The 19,693-nt window shown below is 42.3% G+C and overlaps 1 protein-coding gene and 1 non-coding gene across 3 annotated transcripts in view; both read left to right on the top strand.

The window, feature by feature from the left end:
- Positions 1-19,693, top strand: part of TXLNG (taxilin gamma) — a 52,523-nt gene that overhangs the window by 18,018 nt on the left and 14,812 nt on the right. For both annotated transcript variants that reach the window (XM_060292525.1, XM_030848182.2), the window contains exons 2-5: positions 8,803-9,106; positions 11,650-11,741; positions 17,624-17,794; positions 19,424-19,618. In XM_060292525.1, coding sequence (XP_060148508.1) covers positions 8,803-9,106; positions 11,650-11,741; positions 17,624-17,794; positions 19,424-19,618 — 762 coding nt within the window. The remainder of the gene's footprint in view (positions 1-8,802; positions 9,107-11,649; positions 11,742-17,623; positions 17,795-19,423; positions 19,619-19,693) is intronic.
- TRNAE-UUC (transfer RNA glutamic acid (anticodon UUC)) lies at positions 5,260-5,332 on the top strand. The gene has a single exon. It is a non-coding gene; the product is annotated as a tRNA-Glu (tRNA).

The raw sequence follows: 19,693 nt of genomic DNA, 5'->3' as shown, positions 1-19,693 counted from the left end.
GTGAGGTAATAACCTCACTGTAGTTTTGATTTGCGTTCCTCTAATAATTAGCAATGTTGAGTATCTTTTCATGTGCCTTTTGGGTCTTTGGAGAAATATCTATTTAGATCTTCTGCCACTTTTCTAATTTAAAAAGCACATGAACCTACCAACTCCAACCACTTATTTAAAAAAATAACAAATAAAAAAGCATATGAAAATGTAAGTTTTATGGGTAGGTTTGTTTGTAAAATTTGTATTTGGAAATGTAAAAGCCCCTCAAAATACTGGAAACATTTACAAAAGAGGTTCATATTTTCAAAACCAAATAAGGCTGGTCGTGGCCATGCTGAGAGTGGGAAGCGCCTGGTGTCTGAGGCCAGGCAGGCGTGCGCTCTGTGTCTTCACATTCCTGCTTCGTCGTTGATGACTCTTAGAGGAAATTATTAGAAACATAGGGTTGAAAGGATTTTTAGAGATAATTTAGTTTAATCCTAAGACACAAAAAGTTTTTTTTTAAAAAAAAAACCTTCAATGTCTTAAATATAATCACTTAAAATTATTTAAAGATGTCTCTACTCCCAAATTAGTGTTGTCTCGCCTCCCTAAACCCCAGAGTTAATTACTGCTAAAAACGCTCCAGCTCTTTCCCAATGTTTTCCTAAATTCGTGCTGGTATATCTAGCATGGTATGTATTTTTAGACATTTAATGTCTCCGATTTCTTTGTTTGACTTTGAACTTTCATTTTCCAAGGCTGATGTGTGAAGGGAAAGGAGTGGTGTAATGGAGAGAACATAGGCTCTTGAATTTGACAGACCTGGTTTTGAGTTTTACTGGCCCATTTTACTGACTTGAATATGATCTTGGGCAAGTTACTTCATGTCACTGAGTCTCATTTTCCTAAGACCCACCTCTCAGTGGCGCGGAGAAGGTTAAATGGGGTAATGGGGCTTGTAGGTTCTGAAGGTTTACCTTTACCTACTTGATAAGTTTCTCGAGACTCTTTGGGAACTAGAGGCGAGCTCAGGACCTCTGGCGGGGATGGGGAAATGCATCTGTGTACACAGCCTTTCCCCCCTGCCCCTCCTGTGGCCGCCCAGCTCTCCACAGGGAGTGTCTGCGCTCAGCACGTGTCTGGCACTGGTCAAAGGCATTCAAGCTGGTTTAAGCAGATTGTAGTTGAAATAATTTGAGAGTGAATGTGGTTGTTGGCTTTTTTGTTTTTTCCTTTAGACCAGTCTTAGTAAAAGAACAACCATCACTAAAAACATTTAAGCTCTTTTAAACAAAATAAGCCAAAGAAAGGTGGTTCTTTAGCTTCAACAATATTTGAAGGAGCATAAGTGAAAGTTTTTGAACTGTTTTTTTTTTTTTTTTTGGGCCGCGTGGCTTGTAGGATCTTGGTTCCCCGACCATGGATTGAACACAGGCAGTGAGAGCACAGAGTCCTAACCACTGAGCCTCCAGGGAATTCCCAAATTCATCTGTTTCTAGATGTATTTCCTCCCAATACTTTGTGTGTCTGTGTATATATACATAATACATGGTGCATACTATTTTGTAATTTCTTTTTATGTTTAATACTTTGGGAGCATCTCTCCCCGTTATCAAATAGACTTCTGTAAGACGGCTCGGTCAGGACAAGGGTGTTTGTACGGTAGACAAAGGTGACTCATGAAGCAGTACATCGTTGTGGTTAAGAGCGTGGACTCGGAAATTAGTTGGCCAGGGTTCAGATCTTTGCTGGGCAATTTACTGTCTGTGACCTTCAGCTAGGTACTTAACTTTACCACGCCACCGTTTGCTCACATGTAAAATAGAGATAATAATGGTAACTGTCTCTTGACATTATTGTGAGGATTAAATTAGTGAGTATAGGAAGGTGCTTACAGTAGTGCCTGGCTGTAGTATTTGCTGTATAAGTGCTAGCTGTTGTTGCTGTTGTTTATCCAAGAGAGTGTACCAAGCAAAGGCATCCAGAATGGGTGTCAAAGAGGGCAGAGTAGGAAGTTGTATTGGCCATGTGATAGAGAATTCTCTGCTTAAGGAGTTGAAGGCTGAGAAATCATTTACAATTTAAATAAAGTTATTGGCCCTAAGAATTTGCTTCATATCAAATGGTCCAGTGCGGAACCTCAAGTGGGGAAAATTGGGGCCTACTATATCAAGAGTATTTGTAGACTAGGGTTGGAAACAAGCCCAGCTCTAACTGGGCTTATTCATAAACAAAAAGATTTTGTAGAGCCAGAGTAAGTCTTTCATTAGCAAATGTGAAGAATAAATCAAACTTAACTGTACAGGAGAGAAGGGAAATGTAATACTGTCCTGCTTCTAATGATAAAATAATAATAGTGGTGTTTTTCTCTATAGATACTTCCCATGGCTTGTTTTAAGCAGCCATTTTGGCCCCTCGTGTTTTCCACTCATTTGGCACTTGAGCACCTTTTATGCATAAGCTGTCGCTATCTAGGAGGATGTACATACCAAATAAGTGATAATGTAATATGTATGGCAGGAATTTCAAGGTGAAAGGAGTGTCTGGAAAGACAAAAAAGAAGTAGTGTTAGCTAAAGATAATGATGAAATAAAATTAGAAGGATAACGTTAGATATGATGGTTGTGCGCTATACAGATTAATTTAACATCCTTATTTATGCTCAGTGCCACTGGCTATTTTTAAACTTATTTATTTTTGGCTGCATTGGGTCTTCGTTGCTGCGCGCGGGCTTTCTCTACTGCGGTGAGCGGGGGCTACTCTTCATTGCGGTGCGCGGGCTTCTCGTTGTGGTGGCTTCTCTTGTTGCGGAGCACGGGCTTTAGGCACGCAGGCTTCAGTAGTTGTGGTACACAGGTTCAGTAGTTGTGGCTCACAGGCTCTAGAGCGCAGGCTCAGTAGTTGTGGCGCATGGGCTTCGTTGCTCCACGGCATGTGGGATCTTCCTGGACCAGGGCTCGAACCCGTGTCCCCTGTGTTGGCAGGCGGATTCTTAACCCCTGTGCCACCAGGGAAGCCTGCCACCAGCTATTATTTTGAGTTAGGTGAACATTTTGGCCTTTCTAACCTGTCTTTTTTCTGTCTCTGGTAGTTGTAATTGACCTATATGCCTTTAATCTGAAAGCCAGCATAACTTGCAGTTAAATCACCTATGGCATTTTGAAATAGGTGAATAAATATACTGTGAGTTTTCTCCAAAATTGAGAGAATGAAGGACAGTCTTAAGAGAAAATATTTGCAAATCATACCTCTGATAAAGGACTTGTATCCAGTGTCTATAAAGAACTCTTACAACTCAATAATAAAATAACAAATAACCCAAATGTAAAAATGGGCAAAGGATCTGGATAAACATCTCTCCAGAGGAAGTATACAAATGGTCAATAAGCACATGAAAATGTTCTCAGCATCACTGGTCATTAAGTTAGATACCTTCACACCAACTATGATGGCTATAATGAAAAGGACAGACAATAACAAGTGTTGATGAAGATGTGGAGAAATTGGAACCCTCACCCACTGCTGGTGAGAATGTAAAATGGTGCAATCGATTAGAAGAAGTGTGGCGGGTTCTCAAAGGGTTATACATAAAGTGACCATATGACCCAGCAGTTCCACTCCTAGGTATATACCCTGGAGAAATGTAAACAGATGTCCCCACGAAGATTTGTACATTTATGTTCATAGCAAAATTATTTATAATAGCCAAAGTTGAAAATAATCATAATAGCCAAAATTGAAAATAATCTAAATGTCCATCTGCTGATGAATGGATAAACAAAATATGGTCTGTCCATACAGTGGAATATTATTTGGTAATAAAAAGAAATTAAGTACTGATACATGCTACCATGTGGAGGAACCTTGAAATCATTATGCTGTGTGAAAGAAGCTAGACACAAAAGGTCACATATTGTATGATTCCATTTATATGAAATGTTCAGGATAACCACATCTATAGAGACAGAAAGCACATTAATTGCCTAGGGCTGGGAGTTTTCGGCGGATTAGGGGTTTATAGCTGAAAAGGGTACTGAGTTTCATTTTGAGGTGACCAAAGTATTCTAAAATAGATTGTGGTGATCGTTGCACAACTTTGTGAATACACTAAAAACTAGTGAATTGGATGGTATGTGAATTATATCTCAATAAAGGTGTTATGAAAAATCACTAATTGAACTGGGAAACTAGAAATAACCAATTCCAATCCTCAGGTAGGCTTCTCAATAAAATTGATCTTAGGAGAGGCCTTGGGTTTTCTTGGTGAAAATTATTTATGTTCCTGCTTCTTCCAACAAATTGCTTGCTCATTATATTTTTGATATTGCTTGACACCATGTTTTCTGGTATTTTGTGAGTTTTATTATCATTATGCTTCTGAGAAATTCTGTCTTAGAGATAAGCAATCTTCCATTTTAATTTTCTTTTAACAGACTTTCATCAGTGTTTAAAGCCAGCATTGTGGTTTTGTAGCCCTATTCTTAATATTGGGCTAATGGTTTTCAGGGAATCGGTTTAAAAATTATTTTTTAAAAATTGGGGGGACTTCCCTGGTGGCGCAGTGGTTAAGAATCCGTCTGCCAATGCAGGGGACACGGGTTCGAGCCCTGGTCCGGGAAGATTCCACATGCTGCAGAGCACCTAAGCCCGTGTGCCACAACTACCGAGCCTGCGCTCTAGAGCCCACGAGCCACAACTACTGAAGCCCACGCGCCTAGAGCCTGTGCTCCGCAACAAGAGAAGCCACCGCAATGAGAAGCTCACACACCGCAACGAAGAGTAGCCCCTGCTCACCACAACTAGAGAATGCCCACACACAGCAGCAAAGACCCAACGCAGTCAAAAATAAAAATTAATTAATTTTTAAAAAGTTGGGGAAGATGGTATTAATAGCACTGGGTTGGGGTTTTTTTTTTTTTGCGGTACGCAGGCCTCTCACTGTTGTGACCTCTCCCGCTGCGGAGCACAGGCTCCGGATGCGCAGGTTCAGCGGCCGTGGCTCACGGGCCCAGCCGCTCCGCGGCATGTGGGATCCTCCCGGACCGGGACACGAACCCGTGTCCCCTGCATTGGCAGGCGGACTCTCAACCACTGTGCCACCAGGGAAGCCCTAGGTTGTTTTTTTTTTTTCTTCTTCTCAGTATTGCTTTTGCATAAAGGATCTCTGTTAACATTATCCATCTGCCCAACGAGTATATGACAGTTTAATATTTGGTATAAAATAGAGGTGGGACTAGTAGTTCTGTGTATAATGTAGCATTAAAATGATCACTTGGCAGGAATTCCCTGGTGGTCCAGTGGTTAGGACTCTGCACTTTCACTGCCGAGGGCCCAGGTTCAGTCCCTGGTCAGGGAACTAAGATTCTGTAAGCCGCATGGCACAGCCAAAAAAAAAAAAAAAGATCACTTTGCATTTGGCTTGATATTAATACTTCTGTATGTTATTTGGGCCTATCAAGGACTTTAAGAAGTTTCTGCAGTAATGAAATTTAACAAAAGACATTTCCTAAATCCTTGGTAATTTTTTGTAGACCTAATATCTCTGGATTACATTTGAGAAATACTGCTTTATGGACTGCATTACGTATGGAAGAGAATTTTTTGGAAAGAATTTGAGTGTAGCATCAAACCATAACTCTAAAAAACGCATTTCTCCTTAATGCATTAATTTTTTTAAGAAAAAGTGTAACAGGCACATTTTTTAAAAAGTAGTATCAGAAAAGAATGCATCTCTAATCTCTCTCCCCAGAGGAAAATATTTCTGTTTTGGTTCTTCATAATGCTGGAATAATATATAAATTGCAACTTTTAAAATAAACCTTACTGAAGTAAAACATACATTCAGAAAAGTATCCAAATCATAAAGGTTTAGGCTTAATGAATTTTCACAAAGTGAACATCTACGTTACCCCACCTAGATCAAGAAACAGACTATTACCGAGCACCCCAGAAGGCCCCACCCCCAGCGGTGAACACAATCTTGATTTCTGGCACCATTGATTAGTTTTGCTTGTTTCTGAACTTTATATGTAAATAGTTTCCTGTAGTATGTTTTCTTCTGGCACCTTCCTCACAAAATTCTATGAGACTCATCCCTGTTGCTGCATGTAGCAGTACTTCGTTCTCACTGCTGGATGGTATGAACACACCACAATGCATCCATTCTTCTGTTGATAGAAATTTGGGTTGATTTCATTCGGGGGCAATTACAAATAGTGTGGTTTTAAACATTCTTGGCCTTTGGCTGCACATCTGTACATACTAGGGTAAAATCCTAGGGGTAGAATTAACTGGATTGGAAGGTAGCCATATTGCAAAAGGTTTTAAAAGTGGCTGCACCAGTTTGTTCTTGCGAAAGCACAGTACTTGATTTATCAACGTTGGACTATAAAAGATGCGGATTTAGTTCCCTTAACCTCTCCATCCTCTGCTACTTTGATACTTTAAATTATCGTCATTTCTTCAGCTGGATACTATTGTAACTTGAAAAAATAAATCTCTCTTTTCCTATTAACTTTGTAGAGTAGCTTTTGTCCACTTGTAATAAGAGAAAGGTATTAGCCACCTCCCCATCAGTTATGTTATTCAAAAAAGGAAGAGGCCCTCTTTCACGCAGAGAGGAAATACACAGAATTTAAGTTTGTGCCCCATCATATGACCAAGTAGTGTCAACCAGGGGAAAAACACACACCACCCCATAAGTAAATGGGTTAACATTATGATAGAAGAGAGGAGAAGTTTAAAGTACTGATGGAGAATAAAATACTAGAATGAAGCTGTCTGTCCCATGCCTGCTGTCTGTATTTGTTAGGGCAGGGGTAGCTGTTTAAAACCTAATTCTCACAATGTCTGTGGCTTTATAAGAGAGAAAGGTATTCTCTTTCTCATCTGATAGCCCAGTGTGGGTGTTCTTAGTAAGACAGATGGCTTTCCTTGTATAGGTATGTGAGCTTTAGGGGTGCGGGCTGCTTTCATCCTGTGGCTCTGCCATCTCTTGGGGTCTTGGAGACCTCTGCGTCCAGCCAGAATGGGAAAGAGATGGAGGAGAAAGAATGTGTGCTTCTAAAAAAAGTTTTGTTGCAGAAGGAAAAGTCATTCCTTGGGCTCACATTTTATTGGTGGCAACTTTGCATGGAAGTCCCGGCCAGATGACAGGGGCTGGGAAGTGTCGGCCGGTCTGAGCACTTGGCCACCAGTCCCGGCTCCACAGGATTGTGGAGGAGCCTGGGTTTCTACTGGACAGCCAGTGAGCCATCTCTGCTGTACTGTGTCCTAGAGGCTAAGACCAGAATAATTAACATTCGTTAACTTGGGATAATTTCATGTCTTTTAAGATGCTAATTATTTTAAGTGGTGAATTTTTATAAGGAAATATGTTTATTTTTTATTGGCTAGGGCACTAACACAACTTGATACTTTTTTTTTTGAAACAAGTTTAGATGTACAACTAAATGGCATTTCTTGCTTCCTTTGGTACCACTGAGTTCTGTGATTTGTTTTAACTTTAATTTTCTTTCTTTTTTTAATTTTTATTTTTATTGGAGTATAGTTGATTTACAATGTTGTGTTAGTTTCAGGTGTACAGCAAAGTGAATCAGTTACACATACACATATATCCACTGTTTTTTAGGTTCTTTTCCCGTATAGGCCATTACAGAGTATTGAGTAGAGTTCCCTGTGCTATACAGTAGGTCCTTATTAGTTATCTATTTTGATATATAGTAGTGTGTATCTGTCAATCCCAACCTCCCAGTTTATCCTTCCCCCCCTTTCCCCCATGGTAACTGTAAGTTTTCTACATCTGTGAGTCTATTTCTGTTTTGTAAATAAGTTCATTTATACCATTTAAAAAATTTATTTATTTATTTATTTTTTTGTGGTATGCGGGCCTCTCACTGTTGTGGCCTCTCCCGTTGCAGAGCACAGGCTCCGGACGCACAGGCTCAGCGGCCATGGCTCGCGGGCCCAGCCGCTCCGCGGCATGTGGGATCCTCCCAAACCGGGGCACGAACCCGTGTCCCCTGCATCGGCAGGCGGACTCTCAACCACTGCGCCACCAGGGAAGCTCTGTACCATTTTTTTAGATTCTGCATATAAACGATATCATATGATATTTGTCTTTCTCTTTCTGACTTACTTTACTCAGTATGATAATCTCTTGGTCCATCTATGTTGCTGCAAATGGCATTTCATGCTTTTTTATGGCTGAGTAGTATTCCATTGTATATATGTAGCATATCTGCTTTTATCCATTCCTCTGTTGATGGACATTTAGGTTGCTTCCATGTCCTGGCTATTGTCAGTAGTGCTGCAGTGCATGTATCTTTTTGAATTATGGTATTCTCAGGGTATATGCCCAGTAGTGGGATTGCTGGATCATATGGTAATTCTATTTTTAGTTTTTTAAGGGACCTCCGTACTGTTCTCCATATTGGCTGTATCAATTTACATTCCCACCAACAGTGCAAGAGGGTTCCCTTTTCTCCACACCCTCTCCAGCATTTATTGTTTGTAGATTTTTTGATGATGGCCATTCTGACTGGTGTGAGGTAATACCTCATTGTAGTTTTGATTTGCATTTCTCTGATAATTAGTGATATTAAGCATCTTTCCGTGTGTTTTTTGGCCATCTTAACTTTAATTTTCTTATTTACAGTGAGGTCACCTTTCAGCGAAACTTAGAAATTACCATGTTTACATCGGTTTTACAAACAACTAAGAAAGGAAAAAGCTGTCAACCTGTGGTGTGTGATGGATTGTAAACATTGATTACATTTAATTTAACCCCCCTTCCCATCTTTTTTTCTCCTCTCCCCTTCCCTCTAGTTTGTGATTGGCACAATGGAAGAAGCTGGAATGTGCGGGCTAGGGGTGAAAACGGATATGTTGCATAACTCTCAGTCCAATGATATTCTTCAGCATCAAGGCTCACACTGTGGTGGCACAAGTAACAAGCATTCCTTGGAAGAGGATGCACACAGTGACTTTATCACGAAGGGCAGGAGTTTGGTGAGCCCAGAGTACTGCACACGAGAGTCAAGGGAGGAAATTCCTGGGCGAGAGGCTCGAACAGATCCTCCTGATGGTCAGCAAGATTCAGAGTGCGACAGGAACAAAGACAAAACCTTAGGTAACAACCTCAGCTTGGGGGTTGCATGTTTCACACGTTGCTCCTTTGAGTTGTATTGTCCGCAGCACAGGTGATGATGAACATGGCCAGCGTCGGGGGCAATGTTGCTCAGCTGACACATCTGTTGTTTTCAGTGGGGCAGGCAGCCTGTCTGCTGCAGTGACGTGCCGGGGGGCCCGAGACAGCAGAGGAGGAGGTTACTTCTCTCTCAGTAGTCAAGAATGGGCTTTCGTGAAAAAAATCTGGGGCCAATTTGACAGGAGTAGTCCCCACCCCCAGCTTCACCATGAGGCTTGCAGGATCTTAGTTCCCTGACCAGGGGTTGAACCCGCGCCCTTGGCAGTGAAAGCGCGGAGTCCTAACTACTGGATCACCAGGGAAGTCCCAGACGGAAGTAGTATTTGATTTGCCTTCTTTGCATCTTTAATGTAGTCTGACCAAAATTTACTGTGAAAACTGTGTATTTATTTGATCATTTTATTTTAAACCTAGTCACAAAACTTTAGAGACGATATAACGTTGGGTGAAGTTCAAGAAGTGGGTTAACACTGGTTTTCAAGGGTATGTTTTCTTCTGCTGTGTTTGAGATTCAGGATGAAGAATGCGGTACAGTAAATCTCATTAGGAAATCTGAATTCTCCTTTTATTTTAAGCTTACTGGTTGCCCCTACGTTTTTTATACTTATTCTACCTGAGATTAACAGTGTTTAAATTTGTTTGGTTTTCTATATGCTGAGTTGGAGTGATCCTTCGTATTATACCCATTTTCTGTTAACTTGGCAAACTTAAAATTATTTTTCATATTTCTATAAATTTTTAATTCCTTACGAACAAGACAAATTTCTTCAATATTAGCAGCCCCAGTTAAATGTGTAAAAGCAGAAGGAGTCTTAAAAAGTTACACATAATGTTACCATGCGACCCTGCAGTTCTACATCTAGTTATATTCCCAAGAGGGTTGAAAACGTGTCCACACAAAAACGTGTCCAGGAGTGCTCAAGGCGGCATTATTCATGATAGCTGTAAAGTCCAAACAACACAGTTACCCATCAGCTGATGAGTGGATAAACAAAATGTGGTCTGTCTGTACATGGAATATTATTCAGTGGTAGAAAGGAATGAAGTCTTCATACATTGTGGGTGAAGCTTTAAACTATTATGCTAAGTGAAAGAAACCAGACACAAAAGACCGCAAATTATATGATTCCACTTAATATGAAATGTCTAGAATTGGCAAATCCATGGAAACAGGAAGTAGAGTAGTGGCTGCCAGGGACCTGGAGGAGGGAGCCTCGGGAGTGACTGCTCATGGGCATGGGGTTTCTGAAATTAGACAGTGGTGATAGTTGTACGACTTAGTGATTATACTTAACTGTACACTTTAAAAGGGTGAATTTTATGGTATGTGAGTTGTATCTCAGAAAAAACCAGGTAGAGTGTGAGTTTAAAAATCTTCATAAAAATTGCAAGTTACCTTACTGTTATTTCTAATCATATTCAATAATCATATTTTGTCATCTCTCTTAAAATTCTTATTGGCCTTGGGCCAAACGAGAGAGGATTTGTTGCTAAAATTTTCTGTGGTTGGAAAAGGATTCTGTTTTGAAGTTAGCCTACTTGTTTTCCTCATAGCAATCTGAACACCATACACCAAAGTCAGAGTCATTTTCACTTTTATTTTTCTTTCTCGCCATGCTGCACAGCGTGCGGGATCTTAGTTCCCCAACCAGGGATTGAACCCGTGCCCCCTGCAGTGGAAGCACGGAGTCTTAACCACTGGACCACCAGGGAATTGCCATCACATATGTATTTTTAATGAAATACTCTTCATGAAGAGTGAACGTTTAAAAAAATAAAAATGGTACCTACCACCCAGCTGAAGAAATAAAACTTATCACTTATTTTAAAACACCATTTGTTCCATCCTGTCTCAGTCACCTGCTTCTCACTGCCAGAGTCCTTAAAATACTGTTCAGCTCTTTTTCCCAAGGGAAGTGCCATCTTGACATCCTTCTTCTTCTTTTTTTTACACTAAATTTGGTTAACACACAGAATCTGCTTACTAAGTCATCAGAAGTTATTTAAATTGCTCAAAGGCAAAGATCTGTGTCACCAGTGATAATGAGCGTCTTAGATAGGCAGAGAGTACCACCCGAAATTGCCTTTGAACTTCCTTCTATATTCGTACTTGGTTAGGAGGAAGCATATAAAAATATTCTGCCCTTTGTAACTTGCCCTTTGTCTTAACCTGAATATCAGTGGTTAAGCAAGGGAATTTTTAAGCCTTCAGCAAGAGTTCTGTTCACAAATAGCTCGCAGTGTTAGTGAGTGAAGAAATTTGGGGTGGAGATGGGGAGGAAGGGGTGCCTGCTGACCCAGATTTTAAAAATAGCTTTCTTAATTTAGCTAGTAAATCTCTTATTTCTAGTTATAGGCATAAATTATTTTACTCTGGATGTCAGAACATAGGAAGTGTTATTTAGAATTTACAGGTTGATCTCATTCTTCTTCTGGGACTTATTTCTTATCTTGTTAATCATCAGGAAAAGAAGTCTTATTATTGATGCAAGCCCTAAACACCCTTTCAACTCCAGAAGAAAAGCTGGCAGCTCTCTGTAAGAAATATGCCGATCTTGTGAGTATTAAATCAAGGGAGTGAGGTCCATATAAAGTATAGCAAAATGTGTATGTGCTTGATAAGCTTTTTAAAATATGATGTAGCTTTTGATGTGGCTTTACATGTAAAATTATACTTTACTCCAGAATTGAAGAGGAGAATCTGATTTCTTGGGGCTTTTTGTTGCTTGTATGACTTCATTTTGTAAGGTGTTACATATATAGAGCGTTATAATGCTGAAGATACAGCATAGGTTTTCTAAAACTCAGTCTTGTGTTGTGTTGCTTTAAATGCCAGTCAGTTGGAGTGTAGTGGTTCCTGTAGTTAACTTTTCCCAAGGGAATTCTAGAGCTAAAGGCTCTAACCGTTGTGACTGAAATTGTGAGTTAGGTGAAATAGTCTACTAAAACAATACTGTGTCTCAGGAAGTATTTATTTAGTATCTAATATGTGCCAGGCATTACTCTTTCCATCTTCCAAAGAAATTAACCTCATTTGTTCTGTGCCTGAGTTATTTCAAGTAGCATTAATTCTCTTTGTCAAATTATGAAAGCAGTCTCAATATGGAAACACTGCTGTCCTCTTTAAGTTGAAGAATGGGGAAGCCATTGAACCGTTTGAAATAAGGGTTGTGGGAAGCTTTTAGAACGAATGGTTCTAATATGCTAAGTTAATGTCTTTTGTGAAATACTTAGGTGAGTTATCATGGACAATGTTTATGCGTTTTCGTCTGTTGTTAAAGCAGTTATTCCGTGTCGTAAATGCTACTTTTTGTCAGTGACCAGCTTTGGAAATGAATTATTACTCAATTACAGTTATATTTTCCTTCAGTTTACAAAGGGGTCCGTGAATACCCCCACTTAGCTGGCATTCAGCAGTCTGGCACCTTCTGTTCAGAGCAGCAGGACACCCCGTGCATCAATGAAAATAGCCTAGAACAGTCACAGATACAAAGATGGCAGAAAACACAAGGTCAGATTGTTGGCTTCAGGAAAGGAACACTTCCATTGGCTGTGGAAGACAGTCCCTCTTGGTTCCATCCACATGAAGAGAATCACGTGAGAAGTGGTAGAAAAAGAAGACAAAAACAAAAAAGGGAAAAGAAAAAAAATGGAGAAAAGAGTAAGAGAGAAAAAAGTAGTGTAGCAGGTTAGCTACTTGACCCAGTGTTGTTGGGACAACCGCAGACAGTCACACGTGGATTAGGAGAAGAAAGGGCAGATAGTGGCCTAGAGCAGTCCTTAGACTCACACAGATGCTGGGACTTCTGTTGTTCAAAGGCACGTTGTGATTCACTGTGTCTGGGGCCTGAGAGTCTGCATTTTAACAAGTTGCCAGGTGAGGTTGATGATGATACTCTTACCCCTTGCATCACACTTTTTAAGCAGCAAGGGTCTAGGGCGTTTTGTTTGTGGCCTTTGTTTTGTGTGTGTGGTGGGGGGAGGGTATGGTTGATTCTTTTAAAGCACCAGTAATCATCGCTACATTCATTTTAGGATGTGACACGTTGAAGACTTGCTTAGTGAGCAACCTCTCTTTGATTTAGATTTGTGCTGAGCATATGAAGGACGAAACGTGTACTGTTTTCAGAAAATGTTATAAAGCTTTGTTTCTTGAAACAACACTCATTTCTTTTAAAAGGTAGAGCATATAGGTTATATAGCAGTGAGACTATCAAGGCAGTAGGCTTTTCCCGAGGATTATTCCGTAAACTTCCCTTTTGCCATCACTGTCCTCTGTCCTTTTGGTGACAGCATCGTCTGACATCACTGGTGCTTGTGGCTCAGACAGGTAGGAAAGTCCTGTAGAGCAGCTGGAGGGGTGCCTGCGCTGTGATGGGGATTGTCCTCTGGGGAGATCTTGTGGCTGCCACGTTCACCAGATAACATGGGTTTATGAAATTGTCACATTTCACTTGCTAAGTGTGGATCCCATTAGGCCTGTAACATGGTCCTTAAGTACGTAGTGGTGCTGTTCTTTCCCATTCCTTAGTTTGTGTAGATTATTATAGTGTAATAATAAATCTTGATTTTCTGGTTGGGTAGGTGTATCTTCTCTTCATCAGAAGTATCTTGGCTGTTCTTGACTCTTTACTCTATAAAATTTTAGATTCAACTTATTAGTTCCATGGGAAGGAAACACCCCTTGGGGATTTTGAGGAGCATTTTATGGAATCTATAGTTGCATTCAGGGGAGAATTATACAATCCTTAAGAAATTAACGGAGCTTAAAAAGTGGATATCCTTATGGGGGAAAAAATGAATTTAGATCCTTGAACACCATATACAGTGATTAAGGACTTAAATGAAAATTTTAGGTATCATTTAGCTTTATTTAAATATATTAATAGGTGAATATTTTTCCAAACTTGAATTAAAAGAAGGATTTCTTATGACACAAAAAGCACTACCAGAGAAAAGATTTCAGAAATTGGCTGTATTGAAATTAAGACTTTCTATTCATCAAACGACATTTTCAAAGAAAGTGAGAAGACACATTACAAACTGGGGAGAACATATTTCCAACAAATAATAACCAGTAGAAGATTCAATGTGAGGAATATCCAAGGAACACCTACAAACGAATACAAAAAGGACAATTAGCCCAATGGAAAGCTGGGCAAGAGATGTGTAGGAGGCATTTCATAGAAGTGGAGAAACATCAAGATTCGAAGATATCTTAACAGAAAGGTAAACATACAAGGGATGTTCGATCTTATGAATACAGGGAAATGCAAATCAAGACCATAGCAACATGCTGTTTTATGTCCAGTGTAAGTGGCATAAAGGAAGAATTGTTATCGTATGAAGTTTTTGGAGAAGTGCATCTACATGATTTCTTATAAATTGCTGGTGTGAGAGTAAATGTGCCGGCCACTCTGGAAAACAGTGTTCCATTGTCATGTGCAACAGAACATTTATTGATTGATTGATTGATTGCGGTACGCGGGCCTCTCACTGTTGTGGCCTCTCCCGTTGCGGAGCACAGGCTCTGGACGCGCAGGCCCAGTGGCCATGGCTCACGGGCCCAGCCGCTCCGCGGCACGTGGGATCTTCCCGGACCGGGGCACGAACCCGTGTCCCCTGCACCGGCAGGCGGACTCTCAACCACTGCGCCACCAGGGAAGCCTGCAACAGAACATTTAGAAATCACTTCCCCACAACCCTAGTTCTAGGTTTGCACTCAGGATAAATTCTTGCATGGTGTATACCAGGAAGCCCATGTGTGAGAATATGCGAATTGTTCTGAGTACCTGGAAACAACTCAATTGCCTATTGACAAGAGACTGGGTCAACAAAGTGTGTTGTGTGCTGCGTATTTTTATTTTATTTTATAAAATATTTATTTATTTATTGGCTGCGTCAAGTCTTAGTTGTGGCCTGTGGGATCTTTCCTTGCAGCACGTGGGCTCTCTAGTTGCGGCACATGGGCTCATTTTAGTTGTGGTGTGCAGGCTTAGTTGCCCCGCGGCATGTGGGATCTTAGTTCCCCGGCCAGGGATCGAACCCACGTCGCCTGCATTGGAAGGCAGATTCTTAACCACTGGACCACCAGGGAAGTCCCTGCATAGTTTTTATTTATTTATTTATTTATTAATTTTTTTATTTTTTTTGCGGTACGCGGGCTTCTCACTGTTGTGGCCTCTCCCGTTGCGGAGCACAGGCTCCGGACGTGCAGGCCCAGCGGCCATGGCACACGGGCCCAGCTGCTCCGCGGCACGTGGGATCTTCCCGGACCGGGGCACGAGCCCATGTCCCCTGCATCAGCAGGCGGACTCTCAACCACTGCGCCACCAGGGAAGTGCCCTGCGTAGTTTTTTTTTTTTTTTTTGCAGTACGCGGGCCTCTCACTGTTGTGGCCTCTCCCGTTGTGGAGCACAGGCTCCGGACGCGCAGGCTCAGCGGCCATGGCTCACGGGCGTAGCCGCTCCGCGGCATGTGGGATCTTCCCGGACCGGGGCACGAACCCGTGTCCCCTGCATCAACAGGTGGACTCTCAACTACTGTGCCACCAGGGAAGCCCCTTGCATAGTTTTTAAAAAGTGAAATAGCATACAACCTGAGGGCCAAAGCCAGCAAGGCCTGTTTTTGTACTGACCAGAAGCTAAGAATGGTTTTACTTAATTGTTGTTTAAAAGTGTTGTTTAAAAGACAGTGACGACACAACCGACATGTTATGGCCTGCAAAGCCTAAAATATTTCCTTTCTGGCCATTTACAGAGTAAGTTTGCTGGTCCCTGTTCTGTAGCTACATGCAAACAATCTCAATGAATCCTAGCAGTGTAATCTTCAGCTGTGCTGTCCAGAATGGTAGCCACTAGTCATTTGTGGCCATTTAATCTTGAATTCATTTATTTTAATTTTTAAAGATTTATTTATTTATTTATTTATGGCTGCGTTGGGTCTTAGCATGTGGGATCTTTGTTGCGGCATGCGGGCTCTTTTGTTGCGGCACCTGGGCTCTTCGTTGTAGTGTGCAGGCTTCTCTCTAGTTGTGGCGTACGGGTTTTCTCTTCTTTAGTTGTGGTGCGCAGGTTCCAGGGCACGAGGGCTCTGTAGTTGTGGCGCGTGGGCTGTGCAGTTTGCAGTACGTGGGCTCTAGCTGAGGCATGCGAGCTCAGTAGTTGTGTCGTGCGGGCTTAGTTGCCCCGTGGCATGTGGGATCTTAGTTCCCTGGCCAGGTATCGAACCCGAGTCCCCTGCACTGTAAGGCGGATTCCTTACCACTGGACCACCAGGGAAGTCCCTTGAGTTCATTTAAATTAAAGAAAATTTAAATTTTGGTTTCTCAGTTGCAGTAGCCACAATAAAGTCAGAACAACTAAAATCAAAACGATTTCTTGGGCTTCCGTGGTGGTGCAGTGGTTGAGAGTCCGCCTGCCGATGCAGGGGACACGGTTCGTGTCCCGGTCCGGGAAGATCCCACACGCCGCGGAGCAGCTGGGCCCGTGAGCCATGGCCGCTGAGCCTGCGTGTCCAGAGCCTGTGCTCCGCAGCGGGAGAGGCCACAGCAGTGAGAGGCCTGCGTACCGCAAAAATACAAAAACAAAAAAACGATTTCTTTTAGGACCACACACGGATGACATAAAATACAGAGGAGAGCAAAGGAGTAGTGACCCCAGGATTCAGGGTTGTGGTTACCTTGAATCTGGGGAGGGCGGGGGGAGTTCCAGCCCTCGGTGGAGTTACTGATAGGGTGTGCAGATCCTGCAGCCCACGGTCCTGAGTAAGGTTATTTTACGAGAGTATTTTACAAAAACAGAATTATTTTCTGGGGGGGGGAGGGATTTCCGTAAAGGTGTTTTTAATAGCTATAAGCATCTCGCCTGTAAGGATGTGTGGTGTGTTTTGAGAGGCCACAAGGTGTCGCTCTTGCTCTTGAAATAGTGACTCAGCATCCTTTTCTTCTCCAGTTAACAGGTCAGTAAGGCTGCCATCTTATCTGTTAGTGTTGGTGTAACCTTGAAACAGACGCATTTGCTCCAGACCTACAGTTGCAGTGCGCCCCCCTCACTTGCAAAGAACTGAGTGCTGCTTATTGAGTTCTGATTTGGAGGATTGTTTCAATAAAGTAGCTTGAGTGTGTTTTTCAAGAAAGTAAAACTTTCTGGTGTCGATTCCTAAAAAGTCCAAAACGTCATTTTTTTTTGTTTTTAATAAATAAATAAAGAGATTAAGATTGTTTTTTTCCTACCCTAAATCATTTGCTTACTTTCCTATCATAATGGGAAAAGAGAAGGTTGGCAGGGCAGCATGGCATGAAACAGTTAAAATAAAATATTACACTACAATACTGTGGGTTTTTGGAAATGTATTCCTTAGTTCTTATTGTAATTCTTCCAGCCATAACTCAAAGGTTTTCGCTGTATTTCCTAAATGTAAAGTGCTTATTACTTTTAGCTGGAGGAGAGCAGGAACGTTCAGAAGCAAATGAAGATTCTGCAGAAGAAGCAAGCCCAGATCGTGAAAGAGAAAGTTCATTTGCAGAGTGAACACAGCAAGGCTATCTTGGCAAGAAGCAAACTCGAGTCTCTTTGCAGGGAACTTCAGCGTCACAATAAGACGTTAAAGGTGAGTTGGTTCCTTTTGTTTTTCTTTTTTAATTTTTTAAAATTTATTTTTAGCTGTGCTGGATCTTCATTGCTGTGCGCGGGCTTTCTCTAGTTGCGGCGAGCAGGGGCTACTCTTTGTTGCAGTGCATGGGCTTCTCGTTGTGGAGCACGGGCTCTAGGCGTGCGGGCTTCAGTAGTTGTGGCTTATGGCCTCAGTGGTTGTGGCTCAAGGACTCTAGAGCTCAGGCTCAGTAGTTGTGGCGCACGGGCTTAATTGCTCCGCGGCATGTGGGATCTTCCTGGACCAGGGCTCAAACACTCTCCCCTGCATTGGCAGGTGGATTCTTAATCACTGCAGCACCAGGGAAGTCTGGTTCCGTTTTCTGTTTTTCAGGAGGGTCTGGCTTAGCTTGATTTATAGTCGCTGTGTACCTATTTGAACTAAATCCGTGTCTCTCCTTGGAGACAGGGATGCCACCGTTCTGTTTTGCTTGGCCTTGTGCTTCTTAACGCACCTCATACTTGCTCATACTTGCTCGTGGGGAATCTAGATGAGATTGATGTTTAGACCACAGCTTTCCCACTAGGAGCCATGGCTTAGGAAGCTCAAATTTGCAGTTTCCTGCTGAGCACTGAGGTCGTTCATTAGCACGTGTGAAAAGTGGACATGAAATGAGAAGCCGAGTAGGAGCAGACTTGAGGGAAGGGAAAGGCCCCACTGAGCTCCTCAAGGGCTGTTCGTTGGTTATATCACCGGCCACGCTTGTCCATCCCAGTTCCCCATTGCCAAGTACTTTTAGAAGAGCGCTTATTCCTCGGCTGATTAAAAGACAAAGCAGCGGGTATCCAAAAGTTAGTTGGTACCAACAGAGGAAGAAGGGAAGAAGGCAGAGACACAGGGGTGGGCCTGTCCTCATGTGCAGTTGTGGTGTGATTTTGACTGAGCCGCATTGCTCGTGAGACTCCCCCACCATGGCAGGCACCCAAGGCCCTAGAACATAGGAGCCCTCAGGAAATGGATCTTGACCTGATGTGGGAGCCGATAGGTTTTCTTTGCTTTTGAATCCTTGGATTTCGGTGTTCACGAAACTGAGTGGTATTTTTTCCCCATAGCAAGTCCACACTTTGATTGGACTGGTAATGCTTTAGACACTAGACACCTAAAGGTCTCTTAGCACTTGGATCTGAGCAAGAGTTGGGACTAAGCTTTTAAGATGCAGATTCCTTTTGTCCCTTGCCATCTAGGGAGTAGAAGGTGCGACTCAGAAAGTGAAGGGCAGGAAGGGATCACCCTCTTCCGGCTGATTTCAGATGCTGCCCTGCAGGACTAGCCAGGGGGGAGGGTATTTGGGAAGCCCGCGTGGAGGGGGCTAGCTGCCTGGCGAGACTCTTTCCTCGTCTCTCAGTCTGATCACAGAGCGCTTACTGTAGAGCAGGGCAGGCGGCGCCTCTCTGATTATCTACCTAGGAGAAGCTGCTTGCTTTCAAACGAGAGCCTTCCGGTCCTAAATAAAGGGAAGGAATTCTAGTTCAGAAGCACCACTTCAGGGCAGCAAGCAGTGAACCCACATGGCAGTAGTGTCTTTTGTGGGCGTCTGTGCCATCTTATAGGTCTGTACGATTAACAGAAATTGTTTTGGATAATAAGGAAGAAAATATGCAGCAGGCACGAGAGGAGGAAGAAAGACGGAAAGAGGCCACTGCACACTTCCAAATCACTTTGAATGAAATCCAGGCACAGCTGGAGCAACATGACATACACAACGCCAAGCTCCGCCAGGAGAACGTCGAGCTGGGCGAAAAGCTGAAGAAGCTCATCGAGCAGTACGCACTGAGGGAGGAGGTAGGGCAGCTGGTGTGTCCCCTCACTACGAACCAAAAGCATTCACTAAAGCTCTTCCTTCAGGGTGTTTTAGAA

The sequence above is a fragment of the Globicephala melas genome, chromosome X (assembly GCF_963455315.2).
Source record: "Globicephala melas chromosome X, mGloMel1.2, whole genome shotgun sequence".
Taxonomy (NCBI): Eukaryota; Metazoa; Chordata; class Mammalia; order Artiodactyla; family Delphinidae; genus Globicephala; species Globicephala melas.
Note: the sequence above shows the minus strand (reverse complement) of the source record. Positions and strands in the feature narration are given on the sequence as shown.